Source organism: Cibotium barometz, chromosome 60 (genome assembly GCF_041138505.1).
Source record: "Cibotium barometz isolate CiBa-2024 chromosome 60, ASM4113850v1, whole genome shotgun sequence".
Taxonomy (NCBI): Eukaryota; Viridiplantae; Streptophyta; class Polypodiopsida; order Cyatheales; family Cibotiaceae; genus Cibotium; species Cibotium barometz.
This window is the reverse complement of record NC_141105.1, coordinates 34,798,429-34,821,624: the sequence shown is the minus strand read 5'-3', so window position 1 is coordinate 34,821,624 and position 23,196 is coordinate 34,798,429. Positions and strand designations below refer to the sequence as shown.

General features: G+C 46.0%; 1 protein-coding gene across 3 annotated transcripts in view; it reads left to right on the top strand.

Moving 5' to 3' along the window:
* The window catches only part of PLDP1 (phospholipase D P1), a 105,079-nt gene that overhangs the window by 18,330 nt on the left and 63,553 nt on the right, over window positions 1-23,196 (top strand). For all 3 annotated transcript variants that reach the window (XM_086794393.1, XM_086794391.1, XM_086794392.1), the window contains exon 5: window positions 15,068-15,241. In XM_086794393.1, the coding sequence (XP_086650519.1) occupies window positions 15,068-15,241 (174 nt within the window). The remainder of the gene's footprint in view (window positions 1-15,067; window positions 15,242-23,196) is intronic.

The window sequence follows — 23,196 nt, the reverse complement described above, 5'->3', positions numbered from 1 at the left end:
ACTTGATTTGAAGAGTGGTTATCACCAGATCCGAGTGGTGCCACAAGATGTCCATAAGACTGCGTTCAGGACAGCCTTCGGATTATATGAATTCTTGGTAATGCCTTTTGGTCTCACCAATGCTCCTGCTACTTTTAATCGTATGATGGATAGGATATTCCGATCCCATCGTAAGTTTACAGGAGTCTTCTTTGATGATATCTTGGTTTTCTCCAAGAATGAACAGGAACACAGAACTCATTTGGTCACAGTGTTCGAAGAGTTGCGGAAGCATAAACTTTTCGTCAATGCCAAGAAAAGTGAGTTTTTCCTTTCAGAGATTCATTATCTAGGACATATTGTATCCAAAGATGGAGTTACAATGGATCCTGCAAAGATCGAGACTATTCGGAATTGGCCCGAATTGCAAAGCGTACATCAAGTACGTAGTTTTCTGGGATTATGTTCATACTACAGGCGTTTCATAAGGCATTTCGCCATGATTGCCACTCCTCTACATGATCTCACGAAGAAGAAAACTGTTTTTAAATGGACTTCAAAGGAACAGGATGCTTTCTCCCAGCTCAAGCATGCGATCATATGTGGTCCAGTATTGATTGTTCCTGACTTGCACAAGTCATTCGTGGTTGAATGTGATGCTTGTGGTGATTGCATAGGAGCTGTCCTAAATCAAGAAGGGCATGCAGTTGCATACGAGAGCCGTCGTTTGCATGATGCTGAGCTTCATATGGATATCTATGAGAAAGAGCTCTTGGCTGTAATTCACGCCTTAAAGATTTGGAAACACTATCTTCTTGGGGCTGAATTTGTAGTCAAGACAGATCATCAAAGCTTGAGATACTTTCTATCTCAAACCAAGCTTTCAGAGAAGCAGATGAGAATGGCAAATTTTCTTTCCATGTTTCATTTTCAGATTGTGCATACTCCAGGAAAGAAAAATGTGGTGGCCGATGCACTATCTAGGAGGCCTTATGTTGCTGCAGTCTCAGTGGCCTCTCATGGAGATCTATCTACTATGAGAGATTTGTATCATTTGGATGCTGATTTTTGCCATGTATGGACTGATTTGATGGCTGGTCATTCACATGCCTCTTATGTTATCAACGAGGGTTATCTCATGAAGGATAATTGCCTATGTGTGGTGAAGGATTTGCGTCCAAAGGTTATGGACGAATGTCACGCTCCACCTTATGCTGGTCATAGAGGTATTATGCCTACTACTCGCATGATTCAGAGGTATTTCTTTTGGCCAAGCATGCGTAAAGACATTGAGGCTTATGTGCGTGCATGTATTACTTGCCAAAAGGTGAAATTTGATAGGCAAAAGCCTCCAGGTTTGCTTCAGCCATTGCCTATTCCCTCGCAACCTTGGGAAAGTATCACGATGGATTTTATTATGGATTTGCCTAGATCCCAGCATGGGAATGATGCTATTTGGACTATTGTGGACAGGTTTAGCAAGCAAGCTCACTTCTTGCCCGTCAAGAAAACCATCAAAGCTGATCATATGGTAAAGCTTTTTCTTGCTAATATTTTCAAGCATCATGGTATGCCTAAATCCATTGTTGGGGATAGAGATCCCAGGACTACAAGCCTATTTTGGAGGGCTTTGTTTGATAATATGGGTACTAAGCTTGAGTTTTCATCAGCTTATCATCCCCAAACGGATGGTCAAAGTGAAGCTGCAAATTCAGCCGTGTTGGATTTATTGAAATGTTATGTGGCAGATCAAAAGAGTGCATGGGAGAAGTATCTTCCACTTGTTGAGTTTGCCTACAACAATACGATCCATGCTTCCACAGGAAAGGCTCCGTTTGAGATTATTTATGGCAGAGTGGTCTTGCCACCCATCCTTCGTACAAAGGATGAGATTTTTGCAGCTGATGAATATGTTCGTGACTTGGATGTTGCCTTTGGTCAGGTGCGGACAGCCATTGCAAGATCTCAGGATAAGCATAAAAAGGCTGCTGACAAGCATAGAAGGGACATGGAAGTCAAAGAAGGTGATTGGGTATTGCTGAAATTTGAGAAGGCTAGGCTTCGGAAGAGGCCAGGACGAGAAGGATCATATCCTAAGCTTTCTCCTCGCTATTATGGACCCTTCAAGGTGATTCACAAGATCAATGAAGTGTCCTACAGGCTTGCTTTACCTAGTCATTGGAAGATTCACAATGCTTTTCATGTGAGTCTATTTCGGAAATATGTGGGGCCAGATCCTGATGAGCCTGTCACAGAAGATCCGCCAGAAATTGAAGAGCTTGAGGAGATCCTCCAGCCAGAACAGATTGTTTTTCACAAGGAGAGAAAGCTACCTGCAGGAAAGCTTTCCAGGAGATACCTTGTGAAGTTTAAGAACTATTTGCCTATTGATGCCAAATGGGTAAATGAGGATTATTTTGCAGATTATCCGCAATTGTTGCAGGCATATCTTGAGGCTTTTAAGTTGAGGTCAACTCTTTAGAAGCCCGGGGGGATGTCACCAATTGGCCGACCATTTGGTCCATTCCCACATTTTTGCGTCTCGTTCACTTGAGGCCAGGCCAGTGTCTCGTGTGAAGAGGCCAGTATTTTTGCTGACATGGACGGGAGCCAGACTGGTGCCACCCGTGTGTTAGCAGGATGGTGTCGTATGGACGGGAGCCAGATCAGTGCCACCCGTGTATGACCTGGACTGTGTTCGATCCATGGGACTGTCACGCCATGGAAGAGCCAGTATTCGTGCCGTGTTTTACCTATGGGACTGTCACACCTAGGGAAACTCGTGCCTGGAACTGCGTCTTACCTATGGGACTGTCACTCCATAGGAAGACCAGGATTTTTATGTTTTATGTCGAGCCAGTTTTGTGCCGACAGATATTTTGTACATGTTCCATGAACGGGAGATATGTCCATGTTACTTTTTGCACATGCACACATATTTTGTATGCTTGAAACTGTTTTCGCATGACATGTATTCGTGTGTTTGCCTGCCTGTCATGTTACTTACTGAGCGGGGACGCCTGCCAGTGAGTCGTGAAGTGTGCCCTGTATTCTGACGAGTTTCAGTGCATGTGAACAGGTGGTAAGTATATAGTACATGTTGTTTAATGTTATTAAATTCTAACCCTTTGATTTATAAGGCTAGGGGTCCACACTTATTTAAAAGTGGGCACCCCCTTTGGGCACCCACTTTGGGGCCAAGGTGGGGAGCCTCACTTTTAAGTGAGTGTGGGGGTGGGCATGGTCACCTACCCCCACTAATCCCCCACATGCATGCGTGGAAATCTTGAGTTGTATCTCCACTTTCAATTTTATTAAAAAAAGGGCCTTCCTTCAAGCGTGGGACATCATCGCTTCTTCCTAACGTGGATTTTCATCACCCGATTCTCCTTCCACGTGAAGACCAAGAAGTCGTCACCTACACCTCTGCTCCTACAGCAATCAGGCGCAGGCTTTTCCCCATCTCTGCTGGCGACTGAATTTACAGCAGGCGACTCTTTTATTATGCACGTACCTGTCCCCAGGCGGCTGGCTGCGAACTGCACAGCAGGTGGCCACCACCTATCTCCGTACTGCTGCACATGTTGTCATCCAGGTGGCTGCGCAGGTTGGTGTTTACCCACAGGCTGTACTGCTGCGCATGATCTTCCTTAAGGCGACTACACTTATGTACCCCCTGCTGGCGGTTACAACCTAAACTGGTGGCTGCGCTGGTTATCCTGTGGGCTGCTCTCTACACCACAGGTGGATGCGCCTACACCACCTTCACCTCTACAGGCGACTCCTTCAACGAGCTGTACCTTCTGCTGTCGGCTGCTCTTGCCCCTCTACAGGCTGCAATCAAGCCCATCTACAGCAAGCTACCATCTACAGAAAGCTACGCAGGCTGCAGCTAAATAGCTGCGCACAGCAGCCTGGTGCCTCCTCCAAACTTGGTGGCTTCTTTTCTCTCTCAGGCGGCTGAGCTTACAGCGGGAGGGTATCTTCAGTTGGCTACTACACAAGCCTCACCTTCTTTCACAGCAGGTGGCTGTGATCTTTTGCGGTGACTCTTGTCTTGGTGGTTCTCCACAAGGCAACTGCTTCCACATCACCTGGAAGACCTCATCATACTCTGAGGATTGGTTTTCATATCAACCATCTACAAGTAAGTGATTTTCAGATTTGAGTAAAGTATTATATGTTTAAATCTGGTAAAAGATTCGTCCCGCTCGGTCTACACCCGTTCGGTGCCGGGTTGTCCAAGCTATATGGGCGAACCTCGGTCCAAAGGTGCTGAGATCGGGAGAGCCAGGCGTTAGTATGAGAGCGCCTGTCTGTGCGTGGTCTCGGAACACCAGTGTGGTGCTCTCCGCGGAGTCCAGTGAAAGCACAGGACCGTAGCGATTGGACCACACCAGTGGTCGATCTTCTTCGAGTTTCTACATCGAAATTCGAGCTATTTGTTTAGTACTGTTTTCATATGTGCATGGACATGATCTGGTTCTCAGAACCCATGGAGCATTGTATTCTTTAAATACTCCCAATAAATATATCATATATTGAGGGGGGGGTCGGCCCGTTCCGGCCCCAGTGCTGGTGTCCATCTTTCCATTTCTGTTCATTTAAATTTCAAGTTGTTTTAAGTTGTCCATTTCATATTTGTGGTTTTAAAGTTGTGCTATTAAACGTGTAGGTGTCCAACTGAGTCTTTCCCACTTGACGGGATCGGTTTCAGCCAACTACCATACTTGGTCGTTTTATACGCAATTGCTTCTGCAGGTGTGTGGTCCTCTGTCACCACTCCTCACTTGGTGGATCCCGCGTTTCGTGGATTGGATGCACGGGCCCGTCTCATCATCATAGGCACAATTCATATCTTCCAAGAGTGATGCCAGTCAGATGTGGAATGAGATTCAGAGGAGATTCGGGAGAGTATCTTCCGTGAAGATTGCTAAGTTGGAGGCGGATCTTGAGAAGATTACCATTAGTGACTCAGATAATATCATTGATAAGATTGGGGAATTCACAAGAATCAAGAGGCAGCTTGAGGAGTATGGGAGCTCAATCAACAACCCGATCCATAAACTGCTTGGTAAGTTGCCATCATCCTTTGACTCTTTCAAAGATCACATCTATTTCCGTGATCCTTTCCCCCCTTTTGAGGAAGTCGTGAGTTATCTCCACGACAAGTGCATGCTTCGCGGAAAAGGCAAGTCAGAGTCTGCTTTTGTTCCTAACAAGGGCGAGGACAAAGGCAAAGGCGGAAAAGGGAACTCCAACAACAACAAGCAGAAAGTCACCACAAAGTCATCTTCTGACACAACACTTTTGACAGGAACAAGGGTTCCAGGATGAAGGAATCTTGTGAGTTTTGTGGCCGACTAGGTCATTCTGATGCCAAATGTTTTGCCAGACAAGCTGCTTCCCGCAAAGCTAAAGCAAAATAGGAGTCCTCCTCCGATGGCTGAGACACTTCACCCACGACTGATGGTTTAGATACATCGCCAACGACAGAGGAGGGTACGAAGTCTCATGCTAAGATGGCTTTTCTTGCTGTCTACGATCCCCCTGTTCTTTCATCTTCACAGGAGCAGGATGAGTCCATCGTGGTGGTCACAGAGGAGACTTTTGATTCAGAAGTCAGTGCCCTATCCGCAACAGAGGATTATTTACAGGAGTTTCTGATAGAGACCTTATCAGTTCCTCTAATCCCTTTGGATGAGTATCTCCCTTCCCTTGTGTTGTTTCATGCTGATGCTATTATTGCAGATTTTCTCTTGTCTCTTTCAGAGGAGGATAGTGGTTCTTCTACTGGGCAGGTGGATGATTTTGCCGAGATATCCTCGCATATTTTGGAGCTTTCTGCCTTAGCAGTTGCTTCTCCTTCTTATGTTTCAGAGGAGGCATCTTTCACACTCTTGGAGCCTGTCCCTACTTTGGACCTGACAACTTCTACTATCACTGATGATCAGTTTGTTCCAATGGTTGTTTCATTTCCTTCTTCTTCAGAGGAGGAGTCTACTTCGGTCCCGATACTTGTTGCAGATGCAGAGGAGGTACCATCTATGGTTCCATCTCCTGAGGGCTTCCCTCTTCAGATTGATCCTATTGTTTCGTCTTCAATATCTTCTCGATCTTGTCGTGGCTTCGTCCGAAGACCTTCTCGGTATTCAGATGTACCATATCTTCGCAAGCTTTGTGCCTTTTATGAGGAGGTTGTTCCTTCAGACTCTTTGGAGGTCTTTCTTCAGCGTGCTGGAGTTGGTCCGCCCATTTGGCGTGAAGAGGAGGTGTTGGCATTATCATCTCCAAATTGGGCATATATGTGCATATTTCATGCTGTATTTGGCCAAATTTATGAGGTCATGCATTCATCTTATTTTAGATATTTTTCTGCTATTTTTGTCTATTTTTTAGACATTATTCTAGTATTTTTTGCATAGTTGGCTAGCCCATGTTTTTATGCTGGCCGACCAGCTCTTGTCCAACCTATAAATAAGTGGCTTGGGTTAGCATCATTAGCACATCATTATTCAGCTATTGCTGTTGGTTGTATGCACCTACTGCGCGGCTAGGCCGCAGGATCCAGATGCCCGAGATTGATGGCACACCGGCAGCAGCAGCACATTGGCAGTCTCAAGGCCTCTCACATTGTTTCCTTTGAGATTCTTTGAAGAGACTGTGGGACAATTTTTGGCCAAGAAAGATCACCCTCTTTCTTTGGTTGATGGCACATAGGAGTTTAGTGGTTGGTACTGTTAGAAGTCATCTCCTGTCTATTTGTATACACCAGGGCATCTGTTGTGGGTGTGCCCGCCCGTATATCATTTTTCCACACTCCCCGTATTTTTTCCCTATTTTTTCCCATTTTTTTCTAGTGGCTGGAGGGCTGCCAGGTGATGCCAGGAGCACTCTGAAGCTGGCCGACTGCATCTGTATCAGTCGTGGGCTGTCTGAGTGCTGGCCGACTTGTTCTGTGCAGGCGTGGGGCATCAGATGCTGGCCGACTGCTAATATTAGCAGTCGTGGACATTTATTCAGTCGTGGGCCTCTTTTAGAGCTGGCCGACTGCCCTCATGGGCTTGTATATATTGCCCCCCATCCTCCTCCACTTTCTCATTCAGTATCTTCGGGATCTTGTGTATAGAGAAGAGTTTACACACATCTCTCTGTGTTTCTTGTGCTGATTATTTTCTGCAGTCTACTTGCTCTTGTCTACCCAAGTTTGGATATCATTTCCGCTGCATATTCTGACATGGTATCAGAGCCCTAGGCTCTAGCAGATCTTGGGCGTTTTTCTGAGCAAGAGGGGGAGCAACAGGTTGCTGATCGGTGGACTGTTTCGGGCTGAACGGGAAGTGAAGGTGCAAGAGGAAGGCGGGCAGAGGGGCTGGACAGCCACTTGCATATTTTCTGATTTTCAGATTTTTCCCACCCACCCACCCTTTCAGGTTACTCTCCGAGATGGCGGATTTACTCGAGATGGCTGAGAAGCACGTGAAGATTCCGACTCTCCCCACGTTCCCAGTGGATCGGCAGTTGGACGGGTCCAATTATGGCATCTGGAAGGTCATGATGGAGTCAGTTCTGGAGTCATATGATCTTGCTGATTTTATTATCAAAGGGGTGCCAAGGCCGGAAGCTGAGGAAGGGGAGGTTTTATCAGCGAGGAAGGACCGAGAGGCGAGAGGCATATGGGAGCACTTGGCTTCTTTGTACAACAGGGTGTCACCCATGAAGCGGATATCCTTGGAAGTGCAGATGCGGGTTATGAACTCTGCAAAGTCTTCGACGATGCGGGAACACATTAACAAGCTGCAGGCCCTTCAGCAGGAAGTCCTTCAAGCTGGGAAAGAGATATCGTCCGAAGACATGGCCATCACGTTACTTTCCCACTTGCCTGGTCAGTATTCCGCTTTCTATTCCTCGTTGATCACTAGTGGAAGGCTCAGCACCATTACTTGGGAGGAGCTTGTGCCAATGGTCTTGGACCAGGAGGAACGTTTCACGAACCCTCCTCACGGCGGAGGTTCGGAGGCCTTAACTGGCCAACGGTCGAAAGGCCGTAATACCAACAAGGGCAAAGGGAAGGCTTCACCAGATAAGTCTTCCGAGAAGAAGCCTGATCCAGAACGAGAGAAGCTGAAGGCCGAAAGATCGTGTAATGATTGTGGCGAGAAAGGCCACTACTGGAGGAAGTGTCCTAAGCGGACAGGGAAGAGTGCTGAGTCCTCAGCCTCAGCTGCGAAGACTCCGGCATTTGTGCACTTGGAGATGGTGGACTCCGATGATTCATCGTCTTCGAGCGAGGAGGCAGTTGGCTTCACCGCAAAGGATACTCGGGAATGGATTCTCGACAGTGGTGCTTCCAGGCACATGACTCCATCCCGTGACTTCTTCCTGGATCTGAAGCGGCAGTCAGGTCGTATCTTTATTGGTGATAACTCCACTATTCCGATTCATAGTGAGGGCCGGATGGAGATCATTCCCGACTGCAAGGGGGGCAAGCATGCTTCCCGTGTTCTTTATGTCCCTGCTCTGGGCTTTCATCTTTTGTCAGTGCATGAGGTATGCAAGACTGGCTTTCGGGTGGAATTTGAGGAGCATTCAGTTGCTCTAAGGGACCGTGAGACAGGCAAAGTTGTTTGGGAAGGCGGTGTGGAGAACGGTATCTACAAACTCTCTGCACTCTCCTCACTGACAGGCTCTCAGGTCGGAGACTTGTGGCACTTTCGTTTTGGCCACTTAAATGTGGATGCGCCTTCCGGGACCAGATGGTGGTTGGCTTGCCAGATGTTGGTAGTAGGCAAGGACGCTGCAGTTCTTGCATACGTGGTAAGCAGCACAGGGAATCCTTTCCGAAGCAGGCTTCCAGGCGAGCTTCGAAACCTTTGGAGTTGATTCACACTGACTTGTGTGGACCATAGCAGATACCATCCTTGGGAGGATCTCTCTACTTCATGCTGCTTGTTGATGATTGTACCAGATTCACGTGGGTTTACTTTCTTTCACAAAAGGACCAGGCTTTTGCTCGGTTCAAGGATTGGCACGTGATGGTGGAGAAAGAGTCTGGATTTCAGGTCAAGACTCTCAGGGCTGACAAAGGAGGGGAATTCTCCTCGACTGTATTCTTTCGGTTTTGTGCAGATCATGGCATCAAGAGGGAATTGGCCAATACCGGATCGCCTTCGGAGAATGGAGTTGTTGAACGTAAGAACAGGACTGTGGTGGAGATGGCGAGGACTATGCTGGAGCATCGTGATCTTCCTCGTCCACTTTGGGGTGAGGCTGTGGCGACAGCTGTCCATACCATTAACCGCTCTCCGACGACTTCTGTACCCCATATGACTCCATTTGAGGCATATTTTGGCAGGAAACCCGATGTCTCGCACTTCCGTGTCTTTGGGAGTGACGCATATGTACATATTCCGAAGAAGCAGAGGGGGAAGCTTGACTCCAAGTCCCGCAAGCTGGTATTTGTGGGGTATAACTCTCTTTCCAAGGGATACAGGTTGTATGATCCAGAGAGGAACGAGATTGTTGTCAGCCGGGATGTGGTCTTTGACGAGCATGTTCCAGCATCCACTGTCGAGGAGCCGCCACTTCTTGGAGATCCAGAGTCTGCAGATCCAGAGTCTGATGATGATTCCCAGTCTACCACTCCAGTTGATCCACCTCAGTCATCACAGGAGGTTGAGCCCGCAGCTGGAGTTGAGCCCCCGCGACCACAGGAGGCTCCACGATCTGTTCGAGTACCTAGGTGGTTGATGGACACCCTTCGGGAGTCAGGTGTCACGGAGCTACCCTCCGAGTGGACCACAGAGACGGCCCTCGAAGATCACATCGAGTTCGAGATAAAAGCAACACGGCGGAGCTTCTTCAGGTGAACTATGCTCTTATGTCTCGTATCATGCGGGATAAAGAGCCCACTTCCGTAAAGGAAGCCCTTTCACAGGCTACTTGGAGGGAAGCCATGCAGGTGGAACTTGACGCCATCGAGAAGAACAACACTTGGGAGTTGGTACCGAGGCCGTCGAGGCGGTCAGTCATTGGTGTCAAATGGGTCTTTAAGACCAAGTACGCGGCTGATGGGTCGGTGGACAAACACAAAGCCAAGCTCGTGGCTAAGGGTTATGCTCAGCGGCCAGGCATCGACTACGAGGATACCTTTGCACCAACAGCGCGGATGACCACGATTCGGACCGTTCTTGCCCTTGCTTCTTCTCAGCGGTGGCCTGTGTACCAGATGGATGTAAAATCGGCGTTCCTTAATGGTGACCTGCAGGAGGAGGTGTACGTTGAGCAGCCTCCAGGCTTCATTGTTCCAGGATCGGAAGGGATGGTTTACAGGTTACGTAAGGCCTTGTATGGTCTTAAGCAGGCTCCGCGGGCTTGGAATCAGAAGATTGATTCCTTCTTTATTCGGACTGGATTCCAGAGATCGGTTGCAGATCCGAACCTGTATCTCTTTCGGGAACGCGGCATGGTCACACTCATCATCCTTTATGTGGATGATCTCATTCTCACCGGCGGTCATGTGGAGCACATTGGAGTGACGAAGGCTGCCTTGTCAAAGGAGTTTGAGATGACCGACTTAGGCTTACTCCACTTCTTCTTGGGATTGGAGATCTGGCGGACCCAGAGGGGGTTTTTCGTCTCTCAGCAATGGTATGTTCATGAGTTGCTTGAGGCCTTTGGGATGGAGAACTGCAAGCCTATTACTTCGCCGATGGACCCGAACACGAAGTTAACCGTTACAGATCCTTGTGAGCCAGTTGATGCCTCGCAGTACCGGAAGTTGGTTGGTTCATTGATCTGGTTGCTGAACACCAGATTGGACTTGAGCTTCTCCGTGGGGCTGTTGAGCTCTTTTATCCAGACGCCATTGAAGACTCATTGGGACGCAGGATTGAGGATCTTGCGGTATCTGCAGAGTACGAAGGATCTGGGACTCTTTTACACAGGAGGGAATGGAGTCAAGCTCCAAGGTTGGAGTGACTCAGATTGGGGAGGAGATCCAGACACGAGGAGATCTACTTCAGGATACACTTTTACCCTCGGCTCAGGAGCGGTTTCTTGGAGCAGCAAGAAGCAGCCAACTATTGCCCTTTCTTCGACAGAGGCAGAGTATCGGGCTGCTTGTGGTGCTGCTTGTGAGGTTGTATGGCTGCGGAGGCTGCTTGGCGAGATGGGGTTTCCACAGAGGGAGCCCACAGTCATCCAGTGTGATAACCAGAGTTGTATAGCTATTGCTCGGAATCCGGTTTTCCATGCCCGGACCAAGCATATAGAGATACAGTATCACTTTGTTCGTGAGAAGATCTTGGCGGGTGACATCTTGCTACTTTATTGTTCGACGGAGGACAATGCGGCGGACCTCTTCACGAAGTCTCTACCTCAGGCTACGCTCAGGCGGCACTCCAGCTCCCTGGGGTTGGTTACACAGCCAGGAGCTGAGAGGGGGTGTTAGAAGTCATCTCCTGTCTATTTGTATACACGAGGGCCTCTGTTGTGGGTGTGCCCGCCCGTATATCATTTTTCCACACTCCCCGTATTTTTTCCCTATTTTTTCCCATTTTTTTCTAGTGGCTGGAGGGCTGCCAGGTGATGCCAGGAGCACTCTGAAGCTGGCCGACTGCATCTGTATCAGTCGTGGGCTGTCTGAGTGGCCGACTTGTTCTGTGCAGGCGTGGGGCATCAGATGCTGGCCGACTGCTAATATTAGCAGTCGTGGACATTTATTCAGTCGTGGGCCTCTTTTAGAGCTGGCCGACTGCCCTCATGGGCTTGTATATATTGCCCCCCATCCTCCTCGACTTTCTCATTCAGTATCTTCGGGATCTTGTGTATAGAGAAGAGTTTACACACATCTCTCTGTGTTTCTTGTGCTGATTATTTTCTGCAGTCTACTTGCTCTTGTCTACCCAAGTTTGGATATCATTTCCGCTGCATATTCTGACAGGTACTTGGCTAGCAGTTGGTGGTCGACCAACGGCTTGCCCACGGTGTAGCCACCCCCAGGAGACTCAGAGACATTGCCTTTGGGATTGCCCGAAGGCTCAACAGATTTGGCATCGACCCGGGTCGTCACATGGGGTAGTGTCGCTTGGGCCACAGAGGCTGGAGTGGTCAGGCTTATAAGGAGGATGGAGGAGGGCTAGGCCTTCAGATCTCTCACCATCATATTGCAGCAGTACCAGTCACAACCCCACCTACAGGCGACTAGCGGCGAGGCTCATGCTAGAGATGGGAGATTTGTAGTAGCATAGCAGCCTGACACATTTGGCGTGCTAGATGCAGCGGGGCCCTCGAGGGTACCCACACTCTGCCGGTGGAGACCATTAGGAGCATATGGCTTGATATCATTCACACCCTCCGCGGTCGGTGGGGGAAGTTACAGGGAGGTTTAGACCGCATGCGGAAGCGGCGGGAAGCTTTCTTGCGACTTTGGAGGCCCGGCCCTTTCCTCACAGATAGAGGAGACACCACTTGGTGCTACAGACCACCTGTGTGGTTGTTCCCACCCCCTCCCCTTGGCTCTCCACTTGTCATTATAGCCTTCTCTTGTCATTTTAGCTCATGGGAGGCCCAAATCTATAAATTGGATCCCTCTCTTCTTTAAGGGAGGCTCTCTTGCTACACACTTGCCTCTACCACCGTTACAAGCTGCCCTAATGCTGGCTGCTCTCTTTCCTCTCACTTGAAGGCTGCTCATGAAGTATACTGGCCGTTGGGGGCTGTTTTGAAGGCTTCCATCGTGAAGAAATACTGAAGGCAAGGGTATTTAATCATTGTATTATGATTTCTAGCCATTGTACTTGCTATACCATCCCTTGTACTTGTTGTACCAATCGTCGTACATACTGTACGAGTTGATGTACCAGCTACCACTTGTTGTAATGGCTGAATGGAGAGTTGTACCTACCATACCATACTCAAAGGGAGGTGGGTGGGTGGGCCCATTCCAGCCTCTATGCGGTGTCAGGTGCGCGTATCTCTCTTTTACAGTTTTGTGGATTAAGTGGTATATGTTTAAGGCTGTGGCCAATTTTAGTGTTTAATTGCATTAATACCCATAAGTATTTTGCGAAACCTCGGGCGCTCCGGAAGTTACATATCGTCTACTTGGGAAGCATCGTGTGATATCATCGGCCAATCGTTGAAGAAACTCCCTTGTCTCCAAACAATGCCATAACAGATGATGTACATTTTCAAAACGAGCTCCCCATTTGTGGTAGGTGGCTTCAGCTAGCCCTCTTTTAGCGAGCATCTCTGCAACAACAGGAAGGACACCCCTTTAAAGGCATCTTACTTTTCCATATACCCCAGAGGGGTTCTTTCCACCGTTTGCATACCCCATAGAGTGTTGCCATGTGCGTGAATCCAAGGTGGTGGAAGCAAATGGTTATACATGCTAGTTGCAGTTATTTTATCCAAATCTAATCCCCGAGCATTGTCAGTTTTCCCTTTTACTTTCTAGTAATGGAGCCTGTCATTTTCAACAAGTGGAGGCAATGGTTCTTATGGCTGCAATAACCTTTTGATCTTCCTCCAAAGCGGTCTATGATGCAAGCCCAAGTTATGCTCATTGCATGCCTGCAGAAAGGATAGCACATTTCGTGGATCATCCACAACATCCTGTAGCGTGCGTATACCCAAGGATGCCAAAAACCATGCTTTACATGGCTTTTGCATAGCTAGTGGTTCTGCAAACAAAGAAGACTAGTGCAGACTTTCCGGTCGCATAGAGTTACCGATTGCAGAATCGCGTCCCACCCATTTGAGGTCTTTCAATGCAGTCTTCCAATCTTGCACAATTCTTGTAGCCCACAATGTGGCCCTCAAAATGGCCTAGCACCGCTTCCCAATGTGAATTCACCCAAATTCCACAAGCCATTGTTTTCATGTGTGTACACATAGCTGCGAGCATGATTGGCCAAGGTTGCTCTTGCCAAAAAAACATTGGAATCATGGTAGCTTTTCGAGCTAAAACATGGTAGTGAATATTGAGAATATTCAAACGACCATGCATCTTCAATGAATAAACAATTGCGTCACAAGTTACAATAGTCTCAAGGCTTGTGAGTGTGTGTGTGTGTGTGTGAATATGCATCTACACACACACACACACACACGTGCGCGTGCGGGCACGTGTACGCAAGCACACAAACAAATTTATGTATCTATACATATATATATATGTGTGTGTGTGTGTGTGTGTGTGTGTGTGTGTGTGTTCGTATGTGATTCCCAGGAGCTCATTTTGGGAAGACATTCTGGCTTTTGCTCGGATTCCACAACGATATACCAACTTCGGGGTATTCTTTGCATGGACTACTTTTTGGGCATTGTGGACAATATGGGAAAATAGAAATCTGATACATTTTCGACATATTCCTTTGGATCAATACACCTATCCGACGCTTGTTGAGACAGTCTCTAGTATCTACATGACTGCCGAAACTTGCACTAAATAGACGATCAGCAATATATGGCCTTCTTTGACTGTTTCTAGGCAGTTATTTCCATGGGTCCTATATAGGGACCTCAGTTGTATCATGATGTTTTGTTTGTGGGTTTTCACCTCGCAATGAGGTTTCCCACTAGTAATATAAGAATTACTAAAAAGAAAGAGTGTATATTATATATATATATATATATATATATATATATATATATATATATATATGAGTGTGTGTGGTGTGTGTGTAGATGCATAATACCACACCCCGCGCCCCCCCCTCCCCCCAAACACTGACACACACATTTACATATTTGTGTGTATGTATACATGTATATCTATGTATATGTGTAGATAAACATGCAGGTACTACTTGTTGAGGTTCAAGCTCTTTTTGGCATGTTAAAACATAGATTATATCAGAGAAGGCTTCACATTTACACTGTGGGCAGTGGACATTGAAGAGTGCTTGAATTTTTTGATCTTTGATCATTGGTTGAGGTAATCCTAGCACATCTTTTGCTAGAATTAATTGTAAAGAAAGAGCTGTGGAATTTTTGGCATTGAGAATGTAGGTTTTAGCATTACTCTTTTTAGTATGATCATGGCATATGTGGTTAGTTTTGACTGCAATATTTTTGGCAGGTGTGCAAATTTCTTGAAGTATCGAAACTTTCTTTCAAACCTGAATTTGGGCCGAAGATGAGGGAGGGCTTTGTGTTGGTTAAGCACCTTCAAAGAATTCAGCCAACCGAGGAGGATTCTACGAGTTGCTTGTGCTGTAGATGGATGTGTTGCTGCAATGACAATTGGCAAAAGGTTGACAACTTGGATCTCTTAATGCAATACATGCCGCAATATGCCTACACTCATTTTGTGTATGTTGAATCTGACATGTTGTCATGTTAATAGTAGGTGTCCATGTGTTATGTTACAACTTTAGTTTATCTATTTGTTTCCGCCGGGGGTGGGGGGGTGGTCGGGGGGAGTTCTAGCACTGAACTTCTTTTAAAGCTAAAAAATGATGGTTGCTTTAAGCTTGGGCTACGACTACATTTTGGGGAAGTGGAAGGATGCCGAGTTGGTTGATGATAAAGATTGCTGAAAGTGGGAGTAGGGGGCTGGGGAGAGGGGGGGGGGGATCAAGTTCTCTCAAAGCCTAAAGATGGTGGTCACATAAATGCCTAAAGATGGTGGTCACATAAATGCCTGATACTTGGCCTATGGTTTCTTCTTTTTTGGGAAGTTGGAAGATTACCTTAATGTTGAGTTGGCCAATGATAAAGGTTAATTAGTGGACTTTCTTGTGCGACCCATGGGCCATACATAACCAACTCAGCCATTGCTGCCAAAGGTCACCGTTTCCGTATGGGTATCGGTGCATAGCGGTTTGGTGTGGCCTGGGTGACCCTTTTCATATTGGTATTCATGCATAGCGGCTTGGTGACTTGAAAGACAGGGAATAAATCAGATTTGCAGGCAAAAATATATCCGGGCACATAAATTTGAGGAAAATAGAAGAGAGTTATGTATTGTGTATTAGCAACAGAGAAAAGAGTTCAAATCTTCCTGCAAATCTGTAGAGCATGCATCTCTTGCTCTTTATTCAGCTTTTCCTAAACTGGTCACGTTTTGGCATGTGGTTACAACATTAGACCAATGTCTCTAAGTCTATTTCTACCTGGTAACTAATTAAATGAGTGGTTTTGACCATACCTGTGTCCACCCTTTATTTTTATATGTATACCCAAAATTCAAATCTAAGTGCCTAAAAAGTCCATACAGCATGATCATCTCAACTCATGTTGGTAAGATCTTCCGGGCGCTCCACATTGAGCTTTCCTGAGTTTTATCACTCCCCTTCAAGCTCAAATCAAACTAAGTACTCCAAGTTGGCTTTGGAAGTACTCAAATTTCTCTTTACTAAGAGGCTTAGTAAAGATAACTGCAACTTACTTGTCTGTATGTAAATAGACTAAGTCTATGTCTCTTGCCAACACCTTCACCTGGATAAAGTGATAATGAAACTCACTATGCTTGGTTGGCATGCTAAGCTGGATTACTTCCAAGGTGAATACTACAAGTGTTATCACACAGCAAGGTCATTGTTCCATCCCATGAGACATCCATAACCAAACCACTTCACACGCAGTCAACTTCTGTACTTGATAAAGCAACAATAGGTTGTTTTTTTGGAACTCCAACTAACTGCAACACCACCAAAATTGCAGACGACACCACTGGTTGTAATGGGCGGGCATGTGTTTCAGAATCATATTAACAATAAACAAGATTAAGAGCTCATAATCATGACCACAATAATTTCAACAAAGTGACAATTTGCACACTACACAACACTAAGGGCCGGAAGATGGGCCGAACCCCCCCCCCCTTCCCCCCTCCCCCCCCCCCTCCCCCCCCTTCCCTTCCCTTCCCTTCTTTTCGGGATTATATTCCAAAAGGAGTTTGCTTTCAAGAACAAGGTCATGGGTGGCCAGGGATTCACCACCGGTTTGCACCTGATTGCCTTGAGTACATGTAGTGAATACAAAACAAACAAAAGATTTGACACTGCAAGTGTACTCTCTCAAATACTTATGCCCTCTTCAAACAGGAACTTTCCATCCTGGCTCACGCAAACTCACACGTGAATTCACAGGGTTGTTCGAGGTCACCAAGGAGTGGGTACCCAAGAGTACCCCGGCTAGCCAAGGAAAGTACGATGCCCATGCAAAGACCTAGAAGCCACAATTTCGCCAAAAGCCTAGCCATGAGTAGAGATTTTCCAAGCGGGATTCCCATGCAACAAAGTTTTACCCAAACCACGATTCTCACTGGATCCCCATCAAGATGTTAGAATCTCAAGGCTTCTACGGAGGAAACCCTTCCGTTTGGGTCCACCCCGATCTCCAAATTTAGAGAAACTCACATAGAATCTGTAGGGCGAAATTTGACACAAAATCGTCGTGGAGTCAACAGGTTAGAAGCTGACGTGGAATCACCCAATTGGTCCACCCGTGCTTTCTTATCATGTATGTACATTGGACTGGTGTCCATGGCGGTTGTTTATGCTGGGGATTGATGCCACTCATGTGATACTGTGGACTTGGCTTTCCGTTGGGACTTGTGCCTCCGTGTACATGCTCGGAAATGCTTGGTGGATTGGTGTTCCATTGGGTTTGGTACCACGTGTACTTGCCTGGAGCACCTCTATTTTGGTATAGTCTCATGAACGGGGATTGTCCATACCAATGCTGCATTGCATAGCATCTTTATGTGCTTGCTTGCAATTGAAATTACATGCTGTTTTCATACTTGCTTGACCAATGTGTAGTTCTGGGTAAGGGGACGTCCGCCTGCCTGCGAACTGTGCGTGTGAAACTGTCTGCTGACATGGTAATGTGGCATGTGACAGGTGGTAAGTATTGGTCATAAACTTGGCCTTAGGAGTTAGCACTAATTTATAAGTGAGTGTGTACACACTTCATTAAGTTTTGGGCGACCAAAACTCACTTATAAATTATGACCAGCCCGGTGTTCACACACACTGATGGCCCGAGGTGGACATAACCCAATGTCCACCGCCGAGACCTTATCCCCTTTGTACAAAGGGAGTAACCAGCCATGTGTCCACTCTAGCTTGCTCCACAAAGCACCTGCCTGCCACCTACACTGGACAACTCACCACCTCACTCTTCCTCCTCTCTCTAGAGATGGGCGCCTCCTTCATGAGGGGTGTTGGGCTGCATTTTCTGCACTTTCTCCTTCCCAACTCCATTTCCAAGCGTGCTAAGGTGTTTCTCAAGCTTCCAAGAGTGTTTTTGGAGGCTAATCACTCTCCTACACACTCCCAATGACTGAAATTCAGCAAAACAGCTCCCTTTATTGTTGTAATTTCTGGTCTTTTTGCTGAAAACCCTAATTTCAGCCCTCCTTTCTCAAGTTGAGCCATAGGGGAAGCTTTCCCAAGGTTCCCTTCATCCTCTTGAAGACTTTTGTCGCGAAGAAATGCGACAAATTGAAGATCTCATCACTCCAAGGACTTCCATCGTGAAGACTTCTGCTGTCATTGACTCTACTTGCAATTGGTAAGCTTTTATGCTTAAATATGGAAGCAAGTAGCAGGAGGGAGGAACCGGATTACAAGATCACATACCCTGTGTAGTGTTCTCTTGTCCTACGTGCTCTCTTGCATATTGTTGCTACCATGTGTTGGTGGAACAATAGAGAGTAGATGGTAGAGAACATGGACACTTGAGAGGGTAGTGTGGGTTGCGAGTCTACATCGACAACCACTTGTTTGCAATACTGTATTCATATGCATTGGTATGGAAATTTGGTCAGAAATGTCCATGACACTATGTACTCGATTCTCCCAAGATCAATATACTTTATTTGAGGGAGGGGTCGGCCGTTCCAGCTCATTGTGTGTCTCTTGTCAAAACAGCAATTTACTTCTTGTATTTGAGCAAGTGTCCATCAAATCTTAGTGTATTTAAGTGTATTGATTAGCATTGTGTTCAACCAAGCTACATTGGTGTCAAAGCATACGGTTCTCTTTCACTTCTATCGTGAGATACGATCACCGTGAACATTAGCTATCTCTACACTTAGAACAACTATGGACAGCCATACAATGAATGTTGGAGATGCTAACACAAGAGGCAGGGACAATGAAATGCATGCTTCCAATGCTTTACAGAATGAGCAAACTCATGTGGTGCACAATAGGGAACATGAATATGTGGGACAGCCGTTCCGTGACAAAGAGAAGATGCCGTATGCAGGCTCTTCTCCATGCACAACAAGAAGAATTGAATCTCTACCGCCGTGAGGATCCATTGATACATGACCGTTTGAAGGCCAAGAAAGCTGAATCTTATATGGATCATGCAATGGCAATGATAGAGTTGCACATGCAACCGAGGGATGCAACACGTGCATATTGGCTCGTACCGAGGATCCCTATGGAGAAAAGGCAACCATCCCACATGTCTTGGAATCCCCACATGTGTCTGAACAAGAACTTATGTCTAAGAGGATGAATCTCCATGCTATGGGAGAGGAACAATCAGTGACTTCACGCCATGCAGGAATACCTTATGTAGCCCGTGAAGAATACAATGTTTATATTAGTGGTCAAAATGTATGTCAAATGCCATTGCCGGGTGAAAATGTGCATGCACAACACGTGCAACATGGGCTGCAATTTTCTGTTGGTGCAGGTATTCCGCGTATCTCTCATGCCACTCATGCCTTCGAGTGTGCTCGTGAGGGAGAAGCTATGGTTGAAAATGTATCAAGGCATGTTGAGGGGCCAGCCATGCCTCATGCTTACAGGGCACATGTATCTATGCCTTATGCATCACCTTTTGTTTCTAAAATGATACCAGTCATAGGGGTTGTCCCAATGGACAAACATGTTGAGATGCACGCACATGCATCAAAGTCTCGTGACTTCAAAGCCGGAGACAAATTTGTGAAGTTTGACACATATCATGGGAAATATGATGCATCAAAGGCACTTGCTTTTATTGCCTAGTTTGATATTGCTTTTAGTGATGAGAATTTCACTCAGAAATCCATGATCCGGTATGTAAGCATGTTTATGAAAGGCACTGCTGCCCATTGGTGGCTCACGGAGAAGCTCTCACCGAATCCTGCTAGCTCATGGGAAGAGTTCAAGGAGAGGTTCTATACTCAATTCTTGCCTCCCAATGCATTGAATGAGATAACAATGAAGTGGGATTGGGTGAAGCAAAATGAGGGGGAATCGGTAAATGCATATGTACAAAAGTTTTGGAAAGTGCTTTTGGAGGTGTCTCCATTTATGCATGTCACCGAGGCGGAAAGGAAAAGAAGGTTTCAATCGGGATTGCAACCCGTGTACAAAGCGGGACTACAAATGTATCCTGGTCATACCTTACACCAACTAATCGCAGCCGCCACCGCCATCGAGCAATTGGAACTCAAATTGAGTCGTTCTAATAAGGCTAAACCCTCATTTCAAGGCAAAGAGGGGGCTGTCCAAAACCTGCAAAATAATGGACAGCCACCTAAAAAGGACCAAAACTAAGATAAAAATGGTCCAAAGGCTGAAAATAACACTACCAAGAAGCGTCCCTTCAAACTGAGAGACTATGGTCTCACTCCGGAGCAAAAAAAGCAATATATGAGTGAGGGGAAATGCTTTACTTGTGGTAGCACCGAGCATATTGCAAAGGCATGCCCAAACAAGAAGAAGCGTGATAATGCAAATGCATCAAAGCCTAATGTGCGTATGGTTCCGGATGTGCAGGGCAACACTTCACATGATAGCAAAGAGGGTTGTATGTAAAGCTTGGGGACGACTCAAGGATCAGCCCGCTTTGTTCATGTTTGATGATTGTGCATCTGAAAATTTCATATCCACACGGATGGTAGCTGCATTGGGTATTGAAGTGGAGGAAATGGGTCCTCAAATTGAAGCAGGGGTTGTCTTTGTTGGTAGAGAAGTGCAGGTCATGCCTATTTTTGGCAAGTTGCGCATACACATTTAAGGCTATGTGGATCATGAGGATTTTCTTGTGGCGCCTTTGAATGGCTGTGATGTATTGCTTGGAAAGCCTTGGCATACACGTATTGATCCGTGCAAGGGTTACAAGACCAACATGATCACCTTCATGCATAAAGGCCGAGAGCATGTAATTGATGCTGGTGAAGAGGGTGATACCATTTCCCTTGTATCTCATGTACAAATTATAGGTTGAAATTTTTGTAAGAGCACAATGATTGTTTTGCTGATGAGTTACCAAATGAGTTGCCATCCGTACGACCGGAAGATCATCGCATTGAGCTTGTGCCGGGTAGCTCACCACCTAATAGGCCAGTCTATCGTGTAAGTGCATCCCAAAAAGAGGAGATCATGAAGCAAGTGAATGAGCTTCTTGAGAAGGGTCTGGTTCAGCCAAGCTCTTCCCCATATTGTTCACCGGTACTCTTGGTTCAAAAGAAGGATTGATCCTTTCGTATATGTATGGATCATAGAGCTTTGAATAAGCTTACCATCAAGAATCGGTTTCCGATTCCACGCATAGACGACATCATTGACAAGTTGGATGGATCGGCATGCTTTAGCCGAATTGATCTCAAGAGTGGATATCATCAAGTGTGTGTAGTGCACACAAAACTGCTGGGCTTTATGAGTATCTTGTTATGCCTTTTGGTCTTACAAATGTCCCGGCTACATTCAATAGAATGATGGATCGCATATTCCGTGGGTACATGAAATTTACAGGTGTTTTCTTTGATGACATCCTAGTCTTCTCGAAGACCGAAGAAGAGCATAAAGCTCATTTGGCCATTGTTTTTGAAGAACTCCGTAAGCATAAACTCTTCATAAATGCAAAGAAGTGAGTTCTTCTTGTCAGAGATACATTATCTTGGGCATATTGTGTCCAAAGATGGAGTGCGGATGGATCCTGCAAAGATTGATGCAATTCGGAATTGGCCCGAATTGAGTTCGGTGCATGAGATCCGTAGTTTTCTTGGATTATGCTCTTACTACCGCAGGTTCATTCGGCACTTCATGGATTGCTTCTCCTTTGCATGATTTGACAAAGAAGAAGGCCGTGTTCAAATGGATTAATGTAGAGAGGGATGCATTCCTCAAATTGAAAGATGCAACTACTCATGGTCCAGTGTTGATCATTCCGGATTTGCAAAAGCCTTTTTGTGTGGAATATGATGCATCTGGAAATTGAATCGCGTCTTAATCATCGTCTAATCTCTTTGTTAATGATGTTGATTCTTGCATTTGATTCACCATAGCTCATCACATTACTGCAAATTTAACATGGTATCAGAGCCTAGCTTAGAATCCATCAAATTTATGAGCTCATTATCTTGTTAATCACCTAGTTAATTAGGATTAGAAAATAATCAAGTTTTTAGCTCTTCTTTTCAATAGCCTCTGTATCCCCAGCTGGTGGAGGGGCTTGATCTCCCTCCAAGCTTAACCATAGGCTTCAAGCCTCTAGCCACACATAGTTATACTCCCCACGCATAAGCCCATCGCCTCAACACGTCAAACTGTCGGCACATGTTGCTGAAAATCGCGAATTTACAAGCATCCTTTTTTTGAAGCAAAACTGAGATCTTCTCTCCACCAGAAGAAATTGGTCTAATTTCTCTCGGCCCCAGGGGTTTTCAAGGGTGCTCTACATGCTGGTGATGTCAGATTTGTGAAATTCCTCAAGGAGAAGTGGAATTAAGCTCTACATCAAATCTGCAGGTGACTTTGGTAAAACAGAGATTAAGCATTCAATGTTTGGTCAAATCTTGTGTTTCTTGGCTTAATCCTCTACTAGACTAACTGCTATTGATGGCTTTGAAAGGAGTTGAGCTCATTTGAACTCTAAGGTCCCAGATCTGGCCTCCTCGCAGACTCTGTTTTCTGCACACAAAACAGAGGATTATTTTGCTAATCAGTGATTAATCGATACTAATCACTATATCTGGCCTCCTCGCAGACTCTGTTTTCTGCACACAAAACGGAGGATTATTTTGCTAATCAGTGATTAATCGGTACTAATCACTATATTTTGGTGCAATTGAGGGTTCAAATTAACCATTGGGTATCTGATACAGATCCCTATAACTTCAGATTACAATTCGGAGATGGTTTGATACTCCAACCATTCAGTACAGATTTGTTACTCTTGGCTTTATGTAATTTCTGGTGAATTTATGCTGATAAATCTATTGTAATCATCACCTAAACACCAGATTGAGTT